This window comes from Semicossyphus pulcher, unplaced genomic scaffold (genome assembly GCF_022749685.1).
Source record: "Semicossyphus pulcher isolate SPU_LCO1_2020_fin unplaced genomic scaffold, fSemPul1.0.p SCAF_9, whole genome shotgun sequence".
Classification (NCBI taxonomy): Eukaryota; Metazoa; Chordata; class Actinopteri; order Labriformes; family Labridae; genus Semicossyphus; species Semicossyphus pulcher.
Window position 1 is genome coordinate 12,024,477 of NW_027211770.1, and position 15,459 is coordinate 12,039,935.

Consider the following 15,459-nt stretch of genomic DNA (forward strand, 5'->3'; position numbering starts at 1 on the left):
TGTGCACGTGCCTGAGTGGAGACAACATAAAGATATTTGTCTTTCAAATGTAGTGGAGTAAAAGTAGCCTAAGTTTCCCCAAAATACTCAGAATAATGTACTTAAGTACAATACTCAAGTAGATTTACTTTGTTACTGAACACCCCTGTATACAGGTAATATTTTCTATTACAAAAATTGCTTGTCCAAAACAAAGTGCATAGTTTTATAATTTTATTTTTTATTGAAGAAAGGGGATATCCAGCAATGGTAGACCAGGAATGCCATTATCAAAATGTATTCCTTTAATTGTTTTGGGTAGTATGCTTCACCTGCAAAAGAAGGTGTGCCAAGGAGGTCTGCATCGATCTAACAATGAAAGCTGTTTTCGTTGTTTTGTCCCCAATATGAGACACTCTGTGTCCACTTCGCACTACTAACCTAACGAGTGCTACATTAATAAAGCACGCACCCTGGTGGTGACATATCAGGTATTATTATGGGTGTACACGTGTGAGCAACAAACCACTAAATACAACATAACGGTTTTAGTGCCATCTAGTGCTCTTGTAGAGATTGTTGTACAGTAGGCGTACGGTTTATTTGTCTCACAGTCTGTGTCGGCACAATCTTCATCTTCAATCATTTTCCCTGCAGTCAGATTGACTTTCTAGGTATTTTTCAAAGAATATCGAGAAACCATTACTAATAGAAATAGTTTGATAATCTCTAACAACTTTCACTTGTTTGAAAGAGGAGTCAGAGGGGGATTTTCTTTGTTTGAGTGAGTTCAGAAATCAGTGGGTGAAGCTGACGGGAGGATGCTCAGAAGTGGCAGTGGGCGAGCTGTCCTAAACGGGGAAATTATGTGGATACCAGGAAATATAACTCATTAAGACATTACATAATCAATAATTGAAATGTCACGCTGCTATGTTCAGGCGCGTGATGAACTATGTAACTCCTTGCATGTATGCAAACATTCAACACCTTCACGCCTGACAGCTCTTGCATGAGATTTTGATGAAAAGATAGCGAGTACAGATTCCACAGATATCTCCTCTGTGGTTTCATGCAAACATATTTGCAGCATGTCGATGCTGCAGAAGAAGGTAAAGATTAAGGTTCATTGAATCAACATCTACACTCAGACACTTTTCATAGATTATCTGTGGTTTCTGAATCAACACAAACATAAGGATGACTATTATTATAGCAAATCATAAAAGACACTCATTACTTTGCTCTTTAGATGCATGCACATATGAGTTGCTGGCATTAGAAGTAGATTAAGGAGGTGGGGGAATTGGGCGCTGTGTGCAAAGGCACAACAGCGTACAAATTCGTGCAAAGCAGGAGCATCTGCAGCGGACAGATAAGATCAGTAACACCCCCTCCCTGCTTTGGTTTTATAGGTTATCACAGGTACACATCTTCGTCCACGTAAATACACTCCCTGATTCTTACTGTGCACATCTTATTCTTATCTTCTCATCTTGCTGACATTTTTGTAAACAGGACTTCCCCTCATTGATCTAAATCTCAAACTCATCATGTAAAACATAAAACAAGAACATTAAACCACATGTGAAGACTAAGTGTGACCTTTCTCATGGGTCCAAATTAAGAATGAAGACAAATAATGATCCTTCTTTCTTTCTGTCTGCATGCATGTCCAAATAATGAATGTTTCTAACTGTGCTTCTGAGTTTACTGAGTTTTGTGCTCTCTTGTCTTGTAGGTTCCTGTGGATCGTTGTTGAGGACCGCCTGCTGCCGGGGACCTGCCTGACTCCAGCTGCTACAATTATTATTATTATATCACTGTTTCCCATTTTATTGGCAGCCATAAGTCTGTTGTTCTTGTAGCTCTGTCTGTCTGTCTCTATCCATCTCTCTCTCTCACAGGTTCACCATGGCAACACTCAGACAGCCTTAAGTTAGGGACAGGGAGCTCAAAGAGATTACATGTTTCTAACTCCCACTCTAATAAGGAAATTCTCATAGCAGCTGTGGGTGATTCCTAGACGTGATTTCAGATTGCAAATGACTGACAAAGCGAGCATATGGTCTGGCTGAGGCCTCTGTGTTGTGTGTAAGCACTTGTACATGTGGAGACAGCTTTTGAACCTAGACTGGACAGCGTCCCTTTTCTTTACTGTACAAAGATCATCGCGAGGGTAGGATTTTGAGAGCTCTTGAGCGCTTCATTCACAGGGAGGAGGATACATGTCTGCTCCCCCTGAATGTATAGTTAGGGCCGTGCTATTGGAGCACCTGACCCCGCATGTCTGATAGTTTAAGGGCCAGAAAACTGGCCATTGTAGCCCTTATACAATTTAGTGCTGCAGTCCCCCAAATTCTTTATTGTTGTTGATCAGTGCTAATTTATCTGTTGGGTAGTTGCAGGTTTGTTTTATATTATATTTCAATATTTTGTCTGCTCCTCATACTGTAAATACACTAGGTTGGGAAAATATGAAACAAACATTTCACTAAGGTCCAGTCAAACACCATCACAAAACAACTTCTCTAAATGTACAGAGCCAGAACACAAACAACCATGTTTCATATCTGTTATACTGGTGAGAGCATCTCTCTCTGGAAAACATCTACATATTTCAATTAGGGCTGTCAATCGATACATTTAATTGCGATTAATCGCAATTTTGTCCATAGTTAACTCGGGATTAATCGCAAATTTATCGCACATTTTTTACCTGTTGTACACATACCTTAAAGACATATTTTTCAAGTTTTTAATACTCTTATCAACATGGGAATACACAAATATACTTCCTTTTTAGCAAATGAATGTTCATATTATTATTGCAACATTCCAAAACAATGACAATTACTGTCCAGAATATTCTACAGAATAACCTCAAAGGTACTGCACGCTCAAAAAATATGCTGAAACCATAACATGGCAAACTGAAGCCCAACATGCAACAACAGACGGGTATATTGACCTGAATGTAATATTCCTAAGTAATAAGTCATTGAGTCTGCAGTAGGAGATAAAAATTACATCATACAAGTGAAAGTTTAATCACTTAACGACATTTTCCTGGGGCTCTCTGCATCAGCTGTGTGCTTAACCAGCAAGTGGTATTTCAGCCTCGACGCACTCCGGTGATAACTCCGTTCTCATCGACAGTAAATACAAATAACTTTGGTCTTGTCCAGAAAACCATCTAGCAGGGCTTTGAGGCTGAACTTGCCATTTAAAAGACCCTTTTCTTTATCCATTTCTTCTCACGGAGGTTTGTTTCTGCTTGCTATCCACAACATTACGGCTACATCGCTTCCTAATTTCTCAATCTACGGGGCGGGCAGAGGGTCAAAATAATAGAACGCGCGTGGGTTGAACGCGCGTCAAAATAAATAGTGGCATTAAAGGGAATGTATATGTATACGTTATTAACACGTTAACTTTGACAGCCCTAATTTCTATACAATCTGAACTCTGCCTTCACTTTGTACAACTGACCTTACAAGTACTACATTAATAAAGAAATGTAGCCTACAGAAGACATGAACAGAGGACTGTGACAAATCTGAAAAAAAAAACAGGAAAAAACACATGCGACACCTTCACACCCGACAGCTCTCACGTGAGATTCTGATGAAAAGATAGCGTGTACAGATTTCAATGATATTTTCTCTGTGGTGTTGTGCAATATTTCCCACTTTGGTTGCTATAAAACATGAACATGGATTTCACACCTCTTTAAAAGCATGCTATGCTGCAGAAGAAGAACATTGGCTCATTTAAATAACAGATTCAATCTTGAACAGATGTTGCCTAACAGCTGGTTCCTAGTTTGAATCCCCGTGCATGTGTGGGTTTCCCGCCGGGTACTCCAGGGCTTCTTCCCACAGTCCAAAGACATGCTGGTTAGGTTCATTGGTGACTCTAAAATTGCCCGTAGGTGTGAGTGTGAAAGGTTGCGTGTCTCTGTGTCAGCCCTGTGACTGACTGGCTATACAAATCAAGAGTCTAAGGGTGTCATTTGTTGTTAGGATTGTTTGTGCGTTCACCGTGTGTGTGCACAAAGTTTCAGAGACGGTGGTTCCTTGTACGTTTAATGGCAAAATAACCGAGGACAAAATAAAATATGTACAACACTTAGTAACATGTAAACACAATCTTCTGTACAAAGAAATATACATGCAAAAGTAAAAATAAGTCATAATAAGACATTCAAAATGACATTGCTGCAGTCTTGTTCTATGTGTATTTAAAATATGACATAGTTATGAGGTTTACATCCTGGGTGTGGGCAGACCGCCCGACCCTCTCTGTACATCTTTACATCACATGAAGGCCGGGTTTCCCAAAAGCATTTTATTCCTTAGATCTTATTCTTCTGTGAGTACTCCCAAACAGAATGTGATAAAGTGATTAAAAGCATGATTTTGGAAAACCCAGATCCACACCAATAAATTAAAATGACACAAAATGAGAAACTTAGACTATACAGACGAACACGAGTAATTGAACTCAACATGTTATCGACTTCTTAAATCAGAGTATTAGACGTTAACCTTTTAAAACCTGCAAATAAAATGAGAAACAGCGTGTTTTTTGTTTCCTCCACCTGTGTAGACTGAAGCATTCAACTGGCACTTAAAAAAAGGAAACATCTTCTTCACCTAAAACATCGACTACTTCAAATTAAATTGTTGTTGTTAATGCAGAGTGATATTTTTTAAGGGGAACTATTTGAAACGTTGGTGGTAAAAGACTTGGGTGTCTCCTTTAATTCTCCAATCATTTAAAGGTGAATAGGTGACAATGAGACACTTTTGAGAACCTATATCTCAGGTCAAGTCTGTCTTTATGACGTCAAACTGAGATGCTAAAAGAAATCTAACCACATACACCAGTATCTACCTACAAAAGCCAAACAAACTCACACAGCAAACCACTTTTGTGCACAGCTTGAAAAAAAAGACAAGTGAAATATTAGTTTTTTTTTTCAGCAATAAACCACCAAACAATTTCTTATTACAATAAGAATAAATAAAGCCAGACTGAACCTTTGTAAACACTGGTATGTCTGGGTTCAGTGCGGTCTGTTATAACTTAACATGAGAAAAAAACAAAACACATTTAAGCAGGAAAAGAAAGCAAAGTCAACTTTGGTATTGTTACAGAAAATAAAAACATGACATAATGAAAGCATAAGTGCCTATATTTTATAGATACACATTTTTATACATTATTCCCTCCTCTTGTCTGGGGGTTTGCAGATATTAATACTGAACTTAATACATAAGAGTTAACACAATACAGACATCTATCGCAGTACCAGGTACGTACATGCCTTTTTAAGAATACGGCTACAACACAAGTCTTCATAAATAGTTGCATAAATGTTAAAGCTGCAACATTGCACATGGGGGTTGATGCAAAATACGAGTGCATTTCTAGTAGCGGTTTGTTCATAGTGAGATCCAGCTGCTGAGGGTCCGCAGGGAGCGACTGCGTGGACTCACTAATACTCTTGAATGACAAAACTTTTGTTCATTTGAAACCAATTCTTCAAAGTGAGAATGAAAGGCAGGAGTACGTTATTTACAAATAAGGCGGATGCAGATAGAAATCTGAGAAGCTTTTGCCGACAGCTGTTCAAGTTGATTTAGTGTCACAAACGTAAATTAATTTCTCCTTTCAAACTGAACGGGGGCATAAAGATACGCAAACTATTGCACTGAATGTAATGTGTTTCCGGAAAACGTGGTTTTGGTCTTCGTCTTGTTCCAGAAGAAGTGGACCCTGCTGATGGGCGCCGCTTTGTTCACACACGTCAGTTCTTTTGTTTTCTTTCTACCTACCTAACTACCTTTGTCCTCAAAAGGTATGAATAAAGACAGTTCTCTGTTTCCTCGCTGTACATGGTTTCATTTACAAAAAGTAATCTCTCGTTACAAAAAAACATTTTCTTGTGTTCAACCGAAAGCAGCCTGAAGTTCTCTTATATTACAGTATTCTATTTTCTCTGTTTAACACTGTCCGCAGCGCGAGACGCGAGACTCGCTCACGCTGGCTCGTCGAGAAAGCTCGCTTTTCTCCCTGCGAAGTCAAGGTTTGAAATCTCAAACAGATTCCAGCAGTTCATTTGTTGTGCAGGCATAATGACGATATGCCGGGGAGGGGGGGGGTCGAGGGAAGGTGGGGGAGAGTCAAAAGGGTTTATCAGCAGAGGTCGGTCAGTCAGCAGCAGCAGGACTTTTGTGGCTAAGTGAGGGAGAAGGAGATCTTCGTGGAAATGTTGCTGGTGCTCCTCCCAGGAAGGTTTTAACACAGCTCGGACAGGCAGGAGTTCCTCCTAAATGTTTCTTACATGTGGTTGAGCAGGCGGCTGTGAAGGAAGGCCTTTATGGTGCCAATGGGCCGAACATCGTTCTGGTGTTTCCGTCTCTCGATGAAAGAAATGAGTCTGGAGGTGTCCAGATGTGCGATGTGATGACTTGGAGATGGAGGCTGTGTGTGATTTAAGGTGTCTCTGTTTATCACGCCTCGAGGCTGGAGCCAGGGCTCCTGCAGGCAGAAAGCTGCAGAGGGCCGTCGCTCTGGCTCACCCTGAAGCAGCAGGCAGACGAAGTCCCTGGCAGCTGGGGTCACGCCTTGGAAGTAATCCTCGGGGAAGCTGAAGTCCAGGCGACAGATGTTCAGACACGTCTCCTCCAAACTCTCATCCAGGAAGGGAGAGGCGCCGCTCAGTATAACGTAGGTCACCACACCTGTAGATCATCCAGCCAACAAACAAATATAGCATCAGTCAATTATCTGGGGTTAGAAATAAAATGCACAACTATGCACTGCTGAATATTCCACACTACTCAAGCTCAGTTACAGACCTAAGCTCCAGAGGTCAGACGTCAGAGAGACAGGCTGACCCAGGACCAGCTCAGGAGCAGAGAACTCGGGGCTCCCCAGGAGAGGATGGACGTAGGAGGAAGGAGGGTTCAGCTGAACGGCGTCGCCAAAGTCTGTCAGCTTGATCACCGGCTGGGAAGACGCATGCTCCACCACGATGTTCTCAGGCTGTGGGGAAAAAAATGTCTTTCTTAACTCCGGCACACCAAATGGGGAAAAACTGAGATTCTGTCTTTTATTTTGAAAGGTTATTAGACTCTTGTAATACTGTACTAAAGATGTAGTTCTTTAGTTTCCCACTGAAGTAAGATCCTGTGTTTACTTTGAGGTCGAGGTGTGCTATCCTCCAGCTGTGCAGGAAGTGGAGTGCCTCCAGAATATCCCGCAGGTACAGTGCCACCTTCTCTTCTGTCAGGTTTCCCCAGCTCACGATGTAGTCCAGGAAACGTCCCTGGTCTGCCCTGAAAGCAGAAACACACATTTAATTTGTCAAAAGGGACTTAAAAATCAAACATTTTTTCTTAATGAGGAGTCCCAACAGCTTTGGAAACACTACTATACTTACATCTCCAGCACGATCACGTAGCTGTTGGCCGTCTCATACGTGTCCAGCAGTCTGACCAGGTTGGGATGATCCAGCGTCTGTAGGAGTCGGATCTCCTGCAGCACCTGTTCTCGACGCAGCAGCTTCTTGTTGACGTGTTTTGCTGCAACTGTCCGTTTACTCCCTCTCTGGTCACACCGCTTGGTCACTGAAAACCGGCCCCTGGGACGCAGGAATTAGGAAAATAAGGATATAGTGATTTAATGATATATATTTGAATTGTGACAATAATTCTTTATCTCTATCCCTATGTATCTAAATAAAATGGACCTGCTTTAACCATCAAAGTAAGTTGGGGATGATACAGGCAGTTAAACTGTCATTCAACAGTGTGTCATAAGAAACCAGCTATATTAGTCAGTTAGTCAGAAAATTACTCATCATCCAAACACCTTTGTTCTACTTAACACCTACCAAACTATTGCATTAGGAGGTAGGTGTTTAAGCAAGCAAGAGTCAGGCCAGCTAAAGGGTGCTAAAGATTGGGCGATGCAGGTAGACTTGGGAGGAAAACTTGTTATTCCACAGGAGACAGTTTGCTCTAACCTGAGCCCTGACATAGTGTCTGCAAGTCAGAGGAGAGTTTATCTTATAGAGCTGACGGTGCCCTGGGAGGACTCAGTGGAGGGAGCATATAAAAGGAAAAAGCTCAGATATGCAGATTTGGCAGCAGAAGCTGAACAGGTTAGGGTTTGTCCGGTAGAAGTGGGATGTAGAGGGTTCATAGCATGATCTCTACTGGGAGAGCTGGGAGTGCGTGGACAGAGTCTGCAATAGGCATTAAAGGAGACGTCAGACGAAGCAGTTAGAACGAGACTGGCACGCCAGAGCTAACTGTGGAGCCTCACCGAGATGTTGTGGGCCTAACTTGATGAAACACCGGTGAAGGGAGGTGCCCACCTGATAACCCTGTTGATGAGCTGGCTCTCGCTGCTCATCTAACTACAAGTTTGAGTTCAGTCAGGACCATTTTGTCAAAATAATCTTTATTTACTTTGTACAAGTTATATTTGGCGGTATGGTTCTGTTCTGGGACCCCCTGCTCTTCCACGCGCTTACGTGGAAAGCCTGAGGCAGGAAGAGCACACCTTCCTGCCCTTTATGAGCCATCATGAACGGCTATAGCAGGGAGCGCAGCGGCAAAGACCCCTCAGACAGAACAGCATGAATGACAATGATTAATTTTGGACACTGCATGATAGGGGGGGCTGGGGTGGAGGTGGGTTGCAAATCAGCCAGCACAGGAAGCAGCAAAGGAAGCTGGGCTAGAGCTGTTTAAATAGATTTCTCTGAATGTAATTTTCAAATAGAAAGAAAAGGGGAAGTCAGCTGAGCCATCAGCTGATTGACAATTGAGCTGATATAGAGCTTGACGTTGTGGCATGCCTGAAATAACACTCGGTTTGTGGGGGCCGTTAAAAGCCGTGTGGTATTGTATCTGGTGTCGGTTAAGGGTTGGGGTTACCCGCGACGCGAGCCTTAATCCCCCATCTACCTTTCTCTCTCTTCTATCCTCTCTTCCCTCATGAAAATGGCGGAGTAGGGGAAGGTAGAGCATACAGCCCTATCTGGGCGGGGCTGAGTCCGAGCTCCGGACAGGGCTCCTCACCTTGGCTCTGCCTCCCCATCTTCTTTCTACCACACCTCTCTCTACAGACTCTTCTCTCTGCCCTTCTCTCTCTGTTGATTCTTAAACATCATTGTAGTATCAGCGTTGTCAGTACCTGGAGCTCGCATGGCGGAGCCTTGAAGTTGGCATTGCTGCTCAGGTTGCGGTGACCACTAAGTGTCATGTGGTAGATTAATTATAAGTATTGGGATGAGGGTTTCTTCCCTGAGCGCTTATCCTTATCGTTAGGGCAGAAGTATCATGTGTTTAATTGAAAAAATATAATAGCTTGATGTGGTCAAAAAACCCTAGACGACACGTGGTACGTTCTTACCTTCCTAGCTCGGTGATCTCTGTGTAGTGGGACTCAAAGCTGTTTTTCCAGAGGACTTCACTGCCGTCATCAGGGGTTCCTGAAAACACATAATGGTACATACCACTATTATGTACACCTATGTATGTACCCAATGATTAAGCTTTAACACACTGGCACATAAATAGTTAAAGGGTTTAAACCATGACCAAAACTCTTACCTGAGACTCTGAGGCTGGCGGAGGAGGTAACAGAGCCGACTATGTTTGTGGCGACACATGTGTACAGACCGCTGTCCTCTACAGACACTCCCAGGATACGAAGAACAGCTTCTTCGGTCTCGCTGCAAACGCAGAGAAGGACGCAGACATAGAGCATCAAAAACCTGCACCATGCTATCCTGAGGTTTTCTCCAGTTGATGTCAAACGTGCAGCAGCATTTCATTTATCCAATGCATTCCTATCACACAGACATTGATGCCACTTGGGCTCCCCCTAATCTTTGTTATGTCTTTAAATTTTAACAATGTTTGGATACTTTTGCACTGTTACCAGATAAGCAAATGTAAAGTTGAATCCATCCTACAATAGTTCAATTTAAATCGAGTCAGATTAAGTGGAGTTGTGTGCCGTTACCTGTAAGTGATGCTGTAGTGTCCGTTGTTGCTCAGAGCGTTGTTGTCGGGTCCCCGCCAGGTGACGGTGGCCCGGGGTCGACCACACAATTTACACCTCAGGGTGACGCTGTCGCCGCTCTCACATGCTACATCGCTGAGAGGGATGAGGAACTCTGGTGGAGCTGGAGAGAAGGAACACAGGTCAAACATGATGAGAGAAAGTTAACAAGGTTCAAAGTAGCTTCCAGCAACATGACGGGGAATTTGAGTTTTTAGGTTATGTACATACCTTCATGGATGAAGTTGGGATTTAGAAGCTGTAATGAAAATTACACAAATTAATATGTAAAGAGAGGACAAGGGGAGAATTCATCTTTATGTTTTTATTAGTTATCTTCACGAGCTCTACCTTGACAGAGACTTTGTTAGCCAGGCCGTCCTGAGACTTCCTGTAACCGTTCTCCATCTTCCTCCCCTCCTTGTCTCTTTTCTCAGACTTTCGGCGGATACGGAGCGCTGTGTGCCATGATAATGATTTTCTACAGCAAAACAAGCGAGACATTGCAGTTTGCATTCCATTTCACACAATCATGATGAATTATTTTTTGCTCGAGCCCTCCTGTTCTTACTTTATGGTTCCTTCAGGGAGTTCGGGTGTGATGGAGGATGAGGTGTGTCCTAATACGTAGCCAGGGATCCAGCCCTCGGCGGCGGGACAGTGCTCGTTGGCCGCTCGGTACACCAGGAACATGTTCTGCTGGTTGCTGGCCAGCATTTGGACCACCTCACCCTGCGCCACACTGATCTCATCCTCCTTCACTGCCACGTAGTCCTGGGTCACCAACATGGTGGACACACTGCTGCTGCTACTGCTTTCACTCTGTCGGGGAAGAAGATGGTAAAACTTAACAGGCACGCAAACCAACATATTGGCACACAGAAAGTCAAATACACACATGCATATTAATTCCTGGAACAGGGAAGTAGAGACGAGTAGCTTCACATCAATCAAATGCACAGCTTGATTGACGGTATATTAACACAGATGACCCTGCTAGTATGCTTGATGCATGCAGCAAAGGAAATATGAATTCATCTTGCAGAAGTGTGGTTGAAGCAATCGTTTATTTCTACACTGATGAGACGTTCTGAGACGTTGTGAAGCAGAAGTTATGACTTTCAGGCACGAGACGCTAAAATGAGGAACTCTGTGTTTCCAAGAACAGAGTGAAGTTGAAACTGTTTCTAAGAAGAAATGTATAAGACACTTGATGTTGATGTTGTTTGAAGATAGAGAGAGCAAGACAGTGAAGTAAACAACCCTGTATGTATTCTCAGGACTAACAATGATGAGTTCCTCATCCGTGACAAAGTTTGCTCAGAGATCATTGCAAGAGAAACTCTGTTGGAAGTGTGAATGGAAACGTTCAAAGTTTTTTAGATCATTGGATAACTGTTAGTGTCTATTAGCTGTAGTTGAGAAGCAAACACATACTGAAGCTCAAAGAGAGAGTGGCTAAGAAAGCAGTCGTCTATGACTCAGATCCACACTGTTAGTACATTCCTGGAGAGACAGAACTTTCCCTCTCACACACACTGTCCGTGAAGTTAGTGCACTCAGAAAGCCGTTAATCTCCAGTGTGGTAGTCGTTGCATGTACAAGCCATTCTCAGAGGCAGCGGCAGGGTGACTGACAGGCCGACAAGCCCGTCAGCGAGGGCGGGGTTAGTGACTAGTGAGTAGGCCTCGATGAAGCGCGGGCCTCGGCTTGGCATCTTACCCCGTTGCTCTGGGTGGACTGTATGGACTGCTCGCTGGTGGAGGAGCAGGTGCTCATGCGGTCTATGTCCTTACTGTGGGTGGAGTGGCGGTGATGGGAGGGCGTCCCGTGGCTTCCTCTGCCCAAAGAGTCCCCGCCACCGCCGCCGCTGGTGGTGTCACTGGGGTAGGAGAAGGAGCCAGGCCGGCTGGCGGGAGAGGGAGGTATAGGAGGCACCATCGCCCAGAAAGAGTTGCCTTTATGAGCAGGGCTGGAAGGGATAAATGCCTCCTTTCCTCCTCCTCCTCCTCCTCCTCCTCCTCCTGGGGACTGAGGGGAAATCATAGGAGACACTGTCCCAACTCGGGGGTTTTTGAGGGGCAAATTCAGAGGAGCCACGGCCATCTGTGGTATCCCAGCTGTTTGATGTTTCTGGTTTTCTTCATAGCCCCCCAGAGCCGGTCTGACACCACCATCCAAGCTGTCTGAAGGCCTGTTACTGTTGTTACTGTTACTCCCATGAGGACTATCCAGCCTCCTCATCTTAGGCACCTCTGAAGCCAACACCTCTCCGTTTGTAGTGCTGTCTGAGAAGGGGTTAGAGGGGTGGAGGGACTGAGGGTGGCAGGGTGACCACATACCTGCTGACCTGTCGGGCCCCTCGTGGCCCGGCGGGTGGTGGTGGTGGACGGGCTGGGGGAGGCGTGAGGATGGCTGGGGGATGCGGGAGGGTCGGGAGCGAGGGCCGCACAGAGAGGAGGAGCCGCCTCCTGATCCTCCAGAGCCACCGCCGCCACCTCCCCCTCCCATGTTGGAGGTACTGTTAGAGCTGCTGCCTCCTGGCAGGCCTCCGGTGCTGCCGCTGCTACTGCTGGGTGGACCACCGGGACCTCCACCGCCCACATGGTTCCTCTGGTACTCTATGGGGGATGTCAGAGCTGTGGGGGAGGATGTTGTGCAAGATTAGACTCAATGAAATAGATATTATTCAAGTGGATAAAATTGTGCAGATCGTTCTCTTACCGTTGAGGAAATTGCGCTGGTTCTCAAGTATCTGGCTGACCTGGTGGACCCAGACTTGACTGACGCCTGGGCTCGTCGAATGGAGGGTGTACCTCTCCAGGTTGCCACTGGATGATCTGGAGGTGAGCGTGAACTTGCAGGGGTCTTCTGCATTTTCTTCTAATCCCAACCAACTCACCTGAAGTGATGAGAGACGGGAAAGTAGGAAGACAGAAGAAGGAATAGAGAGGAAAGAGTTATCATTTGTGAAAGTAGTTTGACATTGGCTTCTCTATTTAGAAACTACAGTTCAATGTACAGGTAACAACCCCTAACAAGCACACACCTTGATGCTGTTCTTGAAGAGGTAGCCAGGAGTAGAGAAGCCCTTCTTTTTGTCTATAGGCTCGCTGAAGATGACGATCTGCTCAAACAGGAACACTCTCCTCTCCTTCATCCTGGAGAGAAGTCCTCCGTCCTGGTCGGACACCATGAAGGTGTCTTGGAGGAGCAGTCTGCCCTGCGCCACGATTTTACCCTGAAGAAAAAAGCGACAGCAGAGGGAAAATAAGTCAGATAAAGGAGATGGAAAGCACCCATGTTTTGTTGACCTACATTTGGAATAGGCAAGAGGTAAAACGAACAACAAAAGCAATGTCTTATGCCACTACCTAAAGAGTATATACTGCGAAAAATGGGTGCACGCTGACACCTAGTGGCAGCTCACTGGAATGACAAACTCATTTCTGCATTATTGCCTTACTAATTTAGTTTAGTTGTCCAAATGCACACACACAAACAGACATAAACATGCACAAACGTCGACAAAGATAAACAGCAGTCTTACTTCGAAGCCTTGAAGGCGTCCGACATTCATCATGTCGTTGCAGCGCTTGGGGACCACACACATCACCTCTACAGCTTTCTGCAGTGGAGCATGAGAACAGAACAAACTTAGAGACAGTTGCTTGCAGCCCAGTTGGCGTAAACGTTGTGCATCATAACTTTAAGTAAGTTTCAGCTGAAAAGTCGGCATCTCATTACCTCCAGCTCTGTCGTATCCGCTCCAGCCTTCTTGGAAATCTTGTAAAGATCCTGTCAAAGAGTGAAGAGAAATGTTGAGTTCTTCTCCTTAGCCAGAATTCAGTGTGCAAAGTTCAAAACATTACAGTGGATTTACCTTCAGTAATAACTGGTACTTCATTATACGTTGAACAGGTTTGATGAGCAGGTCGGTGATCTGCAGTCTGTGGCCCAATCGCTGCTTCAGGTCCTGATGAAGGATAAAAAGATGATGAACATCTGATTGGTGCTACATAGACAGCAATCTGTAGGCTTGGGTAGGTGTTAAATAGTCTCTCTTACTTCAAAGTAAGTGTCAATGTACTCTGACACAATGTGCTCGGATTTCGGTTTGTTCTGGCAGTACACGATGTACATATGAAGCCTCCGCTCCTGCAGTGGGAACGAAGCCAGAAAGCATAGGAGGCAAGAAGAAGTGAGAAATACGTGACGGCTCAGGAAATGTTACATAGATAGACTCTTTTTAAAAGTTCATAAATGTATTTGCTTGAGCAGAAAATGTGACTTGTTTCTCACCTGTTTGACGAATAAAGAAGCCAGCCTGTCAGGATCCTCCAAACACTTCTCGAGCTCTGCCAGGAAGAAACTGTGCACAAATCAAGAGAGAAAGCACATGATTATACCTGCAGACAAACACTGTACTGACTGTTTGCCTTCACACTAGGGCAGATAATACAACCAAATATTTGTACTGGAATTTGGGGGATTGTTAAGTGAGAAGAGCTGCAAGCGTACTCTTTGTGCCAGTCGTAGATCTGATGGATGTTTCCAAACACGATCTTGTCCTTTCCTCTCATGTCATCTGGAACCCCTTCCTCTTTCATCCTGCTCATGTAGCCCTGAGGGGAGGAAAGTCGACGCATTTGTAAAATAGACATCAAACACTGACCAAAAAAGGATCTCTAAAAGCTACGATATTCTTACCTCCACCACCGATCCCAGATCTCTCACATAGTCCCTCTCAGTCTCCACCAGCTCCAGAAGCACATAACTGAGAGACACAAAACAGAAGATTGTCAAACATGATGCACTTAGCTGTGGATGCTCCATATAAGCACACAAATGTTGGTCGACGTGATTGAACTCCGGCAGCTTTTGTTTATCAAAAACACTAACACGGGGGCTTATAACTCACTGTCTCCTCTTGAGGAAGCCCGACTTGCGCTCCTCCACCTCATCGATGGGTGAGGAGGAGGAGAGGAGGGAGTTGTCGGAGGGGTTGAGGGAGGGAGAGCTGCTGTCGCCCTGCTCCACCGAGAGGGAACTGGGACGATCCTCCAGCGACTGAAGAAAGAGGAGAGGAGGAGAGAGGAGAACAAAGAGGTAGAGAGAAAGAATTCATATTAATATATGTATAGAGCAGCCATTCACCAAAAGTTAAGAAAGCCGAGTCCCACTTTGGAATCTAAAAAATGATTTTTTCTTAAAGTACATCAGAAAAAGTGGGATTGTTTTATATTCAGGGTCTAGACTTTCAAATGCCCACTTATCTGTAAAGAGAGCATACCCCTCATGACTGAGGTCAGCTGTCACTCACAACCACAGTGCCAGGGAAATCAGAGAAAGACGGAGAGACATGGTGATCAACCGGAACGAAGTGGCTTT

The 15,459-nt window shown here is 44.4% G+C and overlaps 1 protein-coding gene across 1 annotated transcript in view; it reads right to left on the bottom strand.

Annotated features, from left to right (window-relative positions):
* Positions 1–4,050: 4,050 nt before the first annotated feature.
* Positions 4,051–15,459, bottom strand: part of triob (trio Rho guanine nucleotide exchange factor b) — an 89,086-nt gene continuing 77,677 nt past the window's right edge. The window contains exons 40-60 of the mRNA XM_069656934.1: positions 14,990–15,138; positions 14,779–14,845; positions 14,590–14,693; positions 14,371–14,440; positions 14,137–14,226; positions 13,952–14,044; positions 13,816–13,866; positions 13,619–13,696; positions 13,118–13,309; positions 12,793–12,970; positions 11,791–12,707; positions 10,640–10,890; positions 10,420–10,549; positions 10,300–10,327; positions 10,030–10,192; positions 9,615–9,736; positions 9,415–9,493; positions 7,433–7,633; positions 7,190–7,328; positions 6,849–7,035; positions 4,051–6,731 (exon numbers count right to left, since the gene is read on the bottom strand). Of these exons, the coding sequence (XP_069513035.1) occupies positions 6,328–6,731; positions 6,849–7,035; positions 7,190–7,328; positions 7,433–7,633; positions 9,415–9,493; positions 9,615–9,736; positions 10,030–10,192; positions 10,300–10,327; positions 10,420–10,549; positions 10,640–10,890; positions 11,791–12,707; positions 12,793–12,970; positions 13,118–13,309; positions 13,619–13,696; positions 13,816–13,866; positions 13,952–14,044; positions 14,137–14,226; positions 14,371–14,440; positions 14,590–14,693; positions 14,779–14,845; positions 14,990–15,138 (3,693 nt within the window). The 3' untranslated portion in view covers positions 4,051–6,327. The remainder of the gene's footprint in view (positions 6,732–6,848; positions 7,036–7,189; positions 7,329–7,432; positions 7,634–9,414; positions 9,494–9,614; positions 9,737–10,029; positions 10,193–10,299; positions 10,328–10,419; positions 10,550–10,639; positions 10,891–11,790; positions 12,708–12,792; positions 12,971–13,117; positions 13,310–13,618; positions 13,697–13,815; positions 13,867–13,951; positions 14,045–14,136; positions 14,227–14,370; positions 14,441–14,589; positions 14,694–14,778; positions 14,846–14,989; positions 15,139–15,459) is intronic.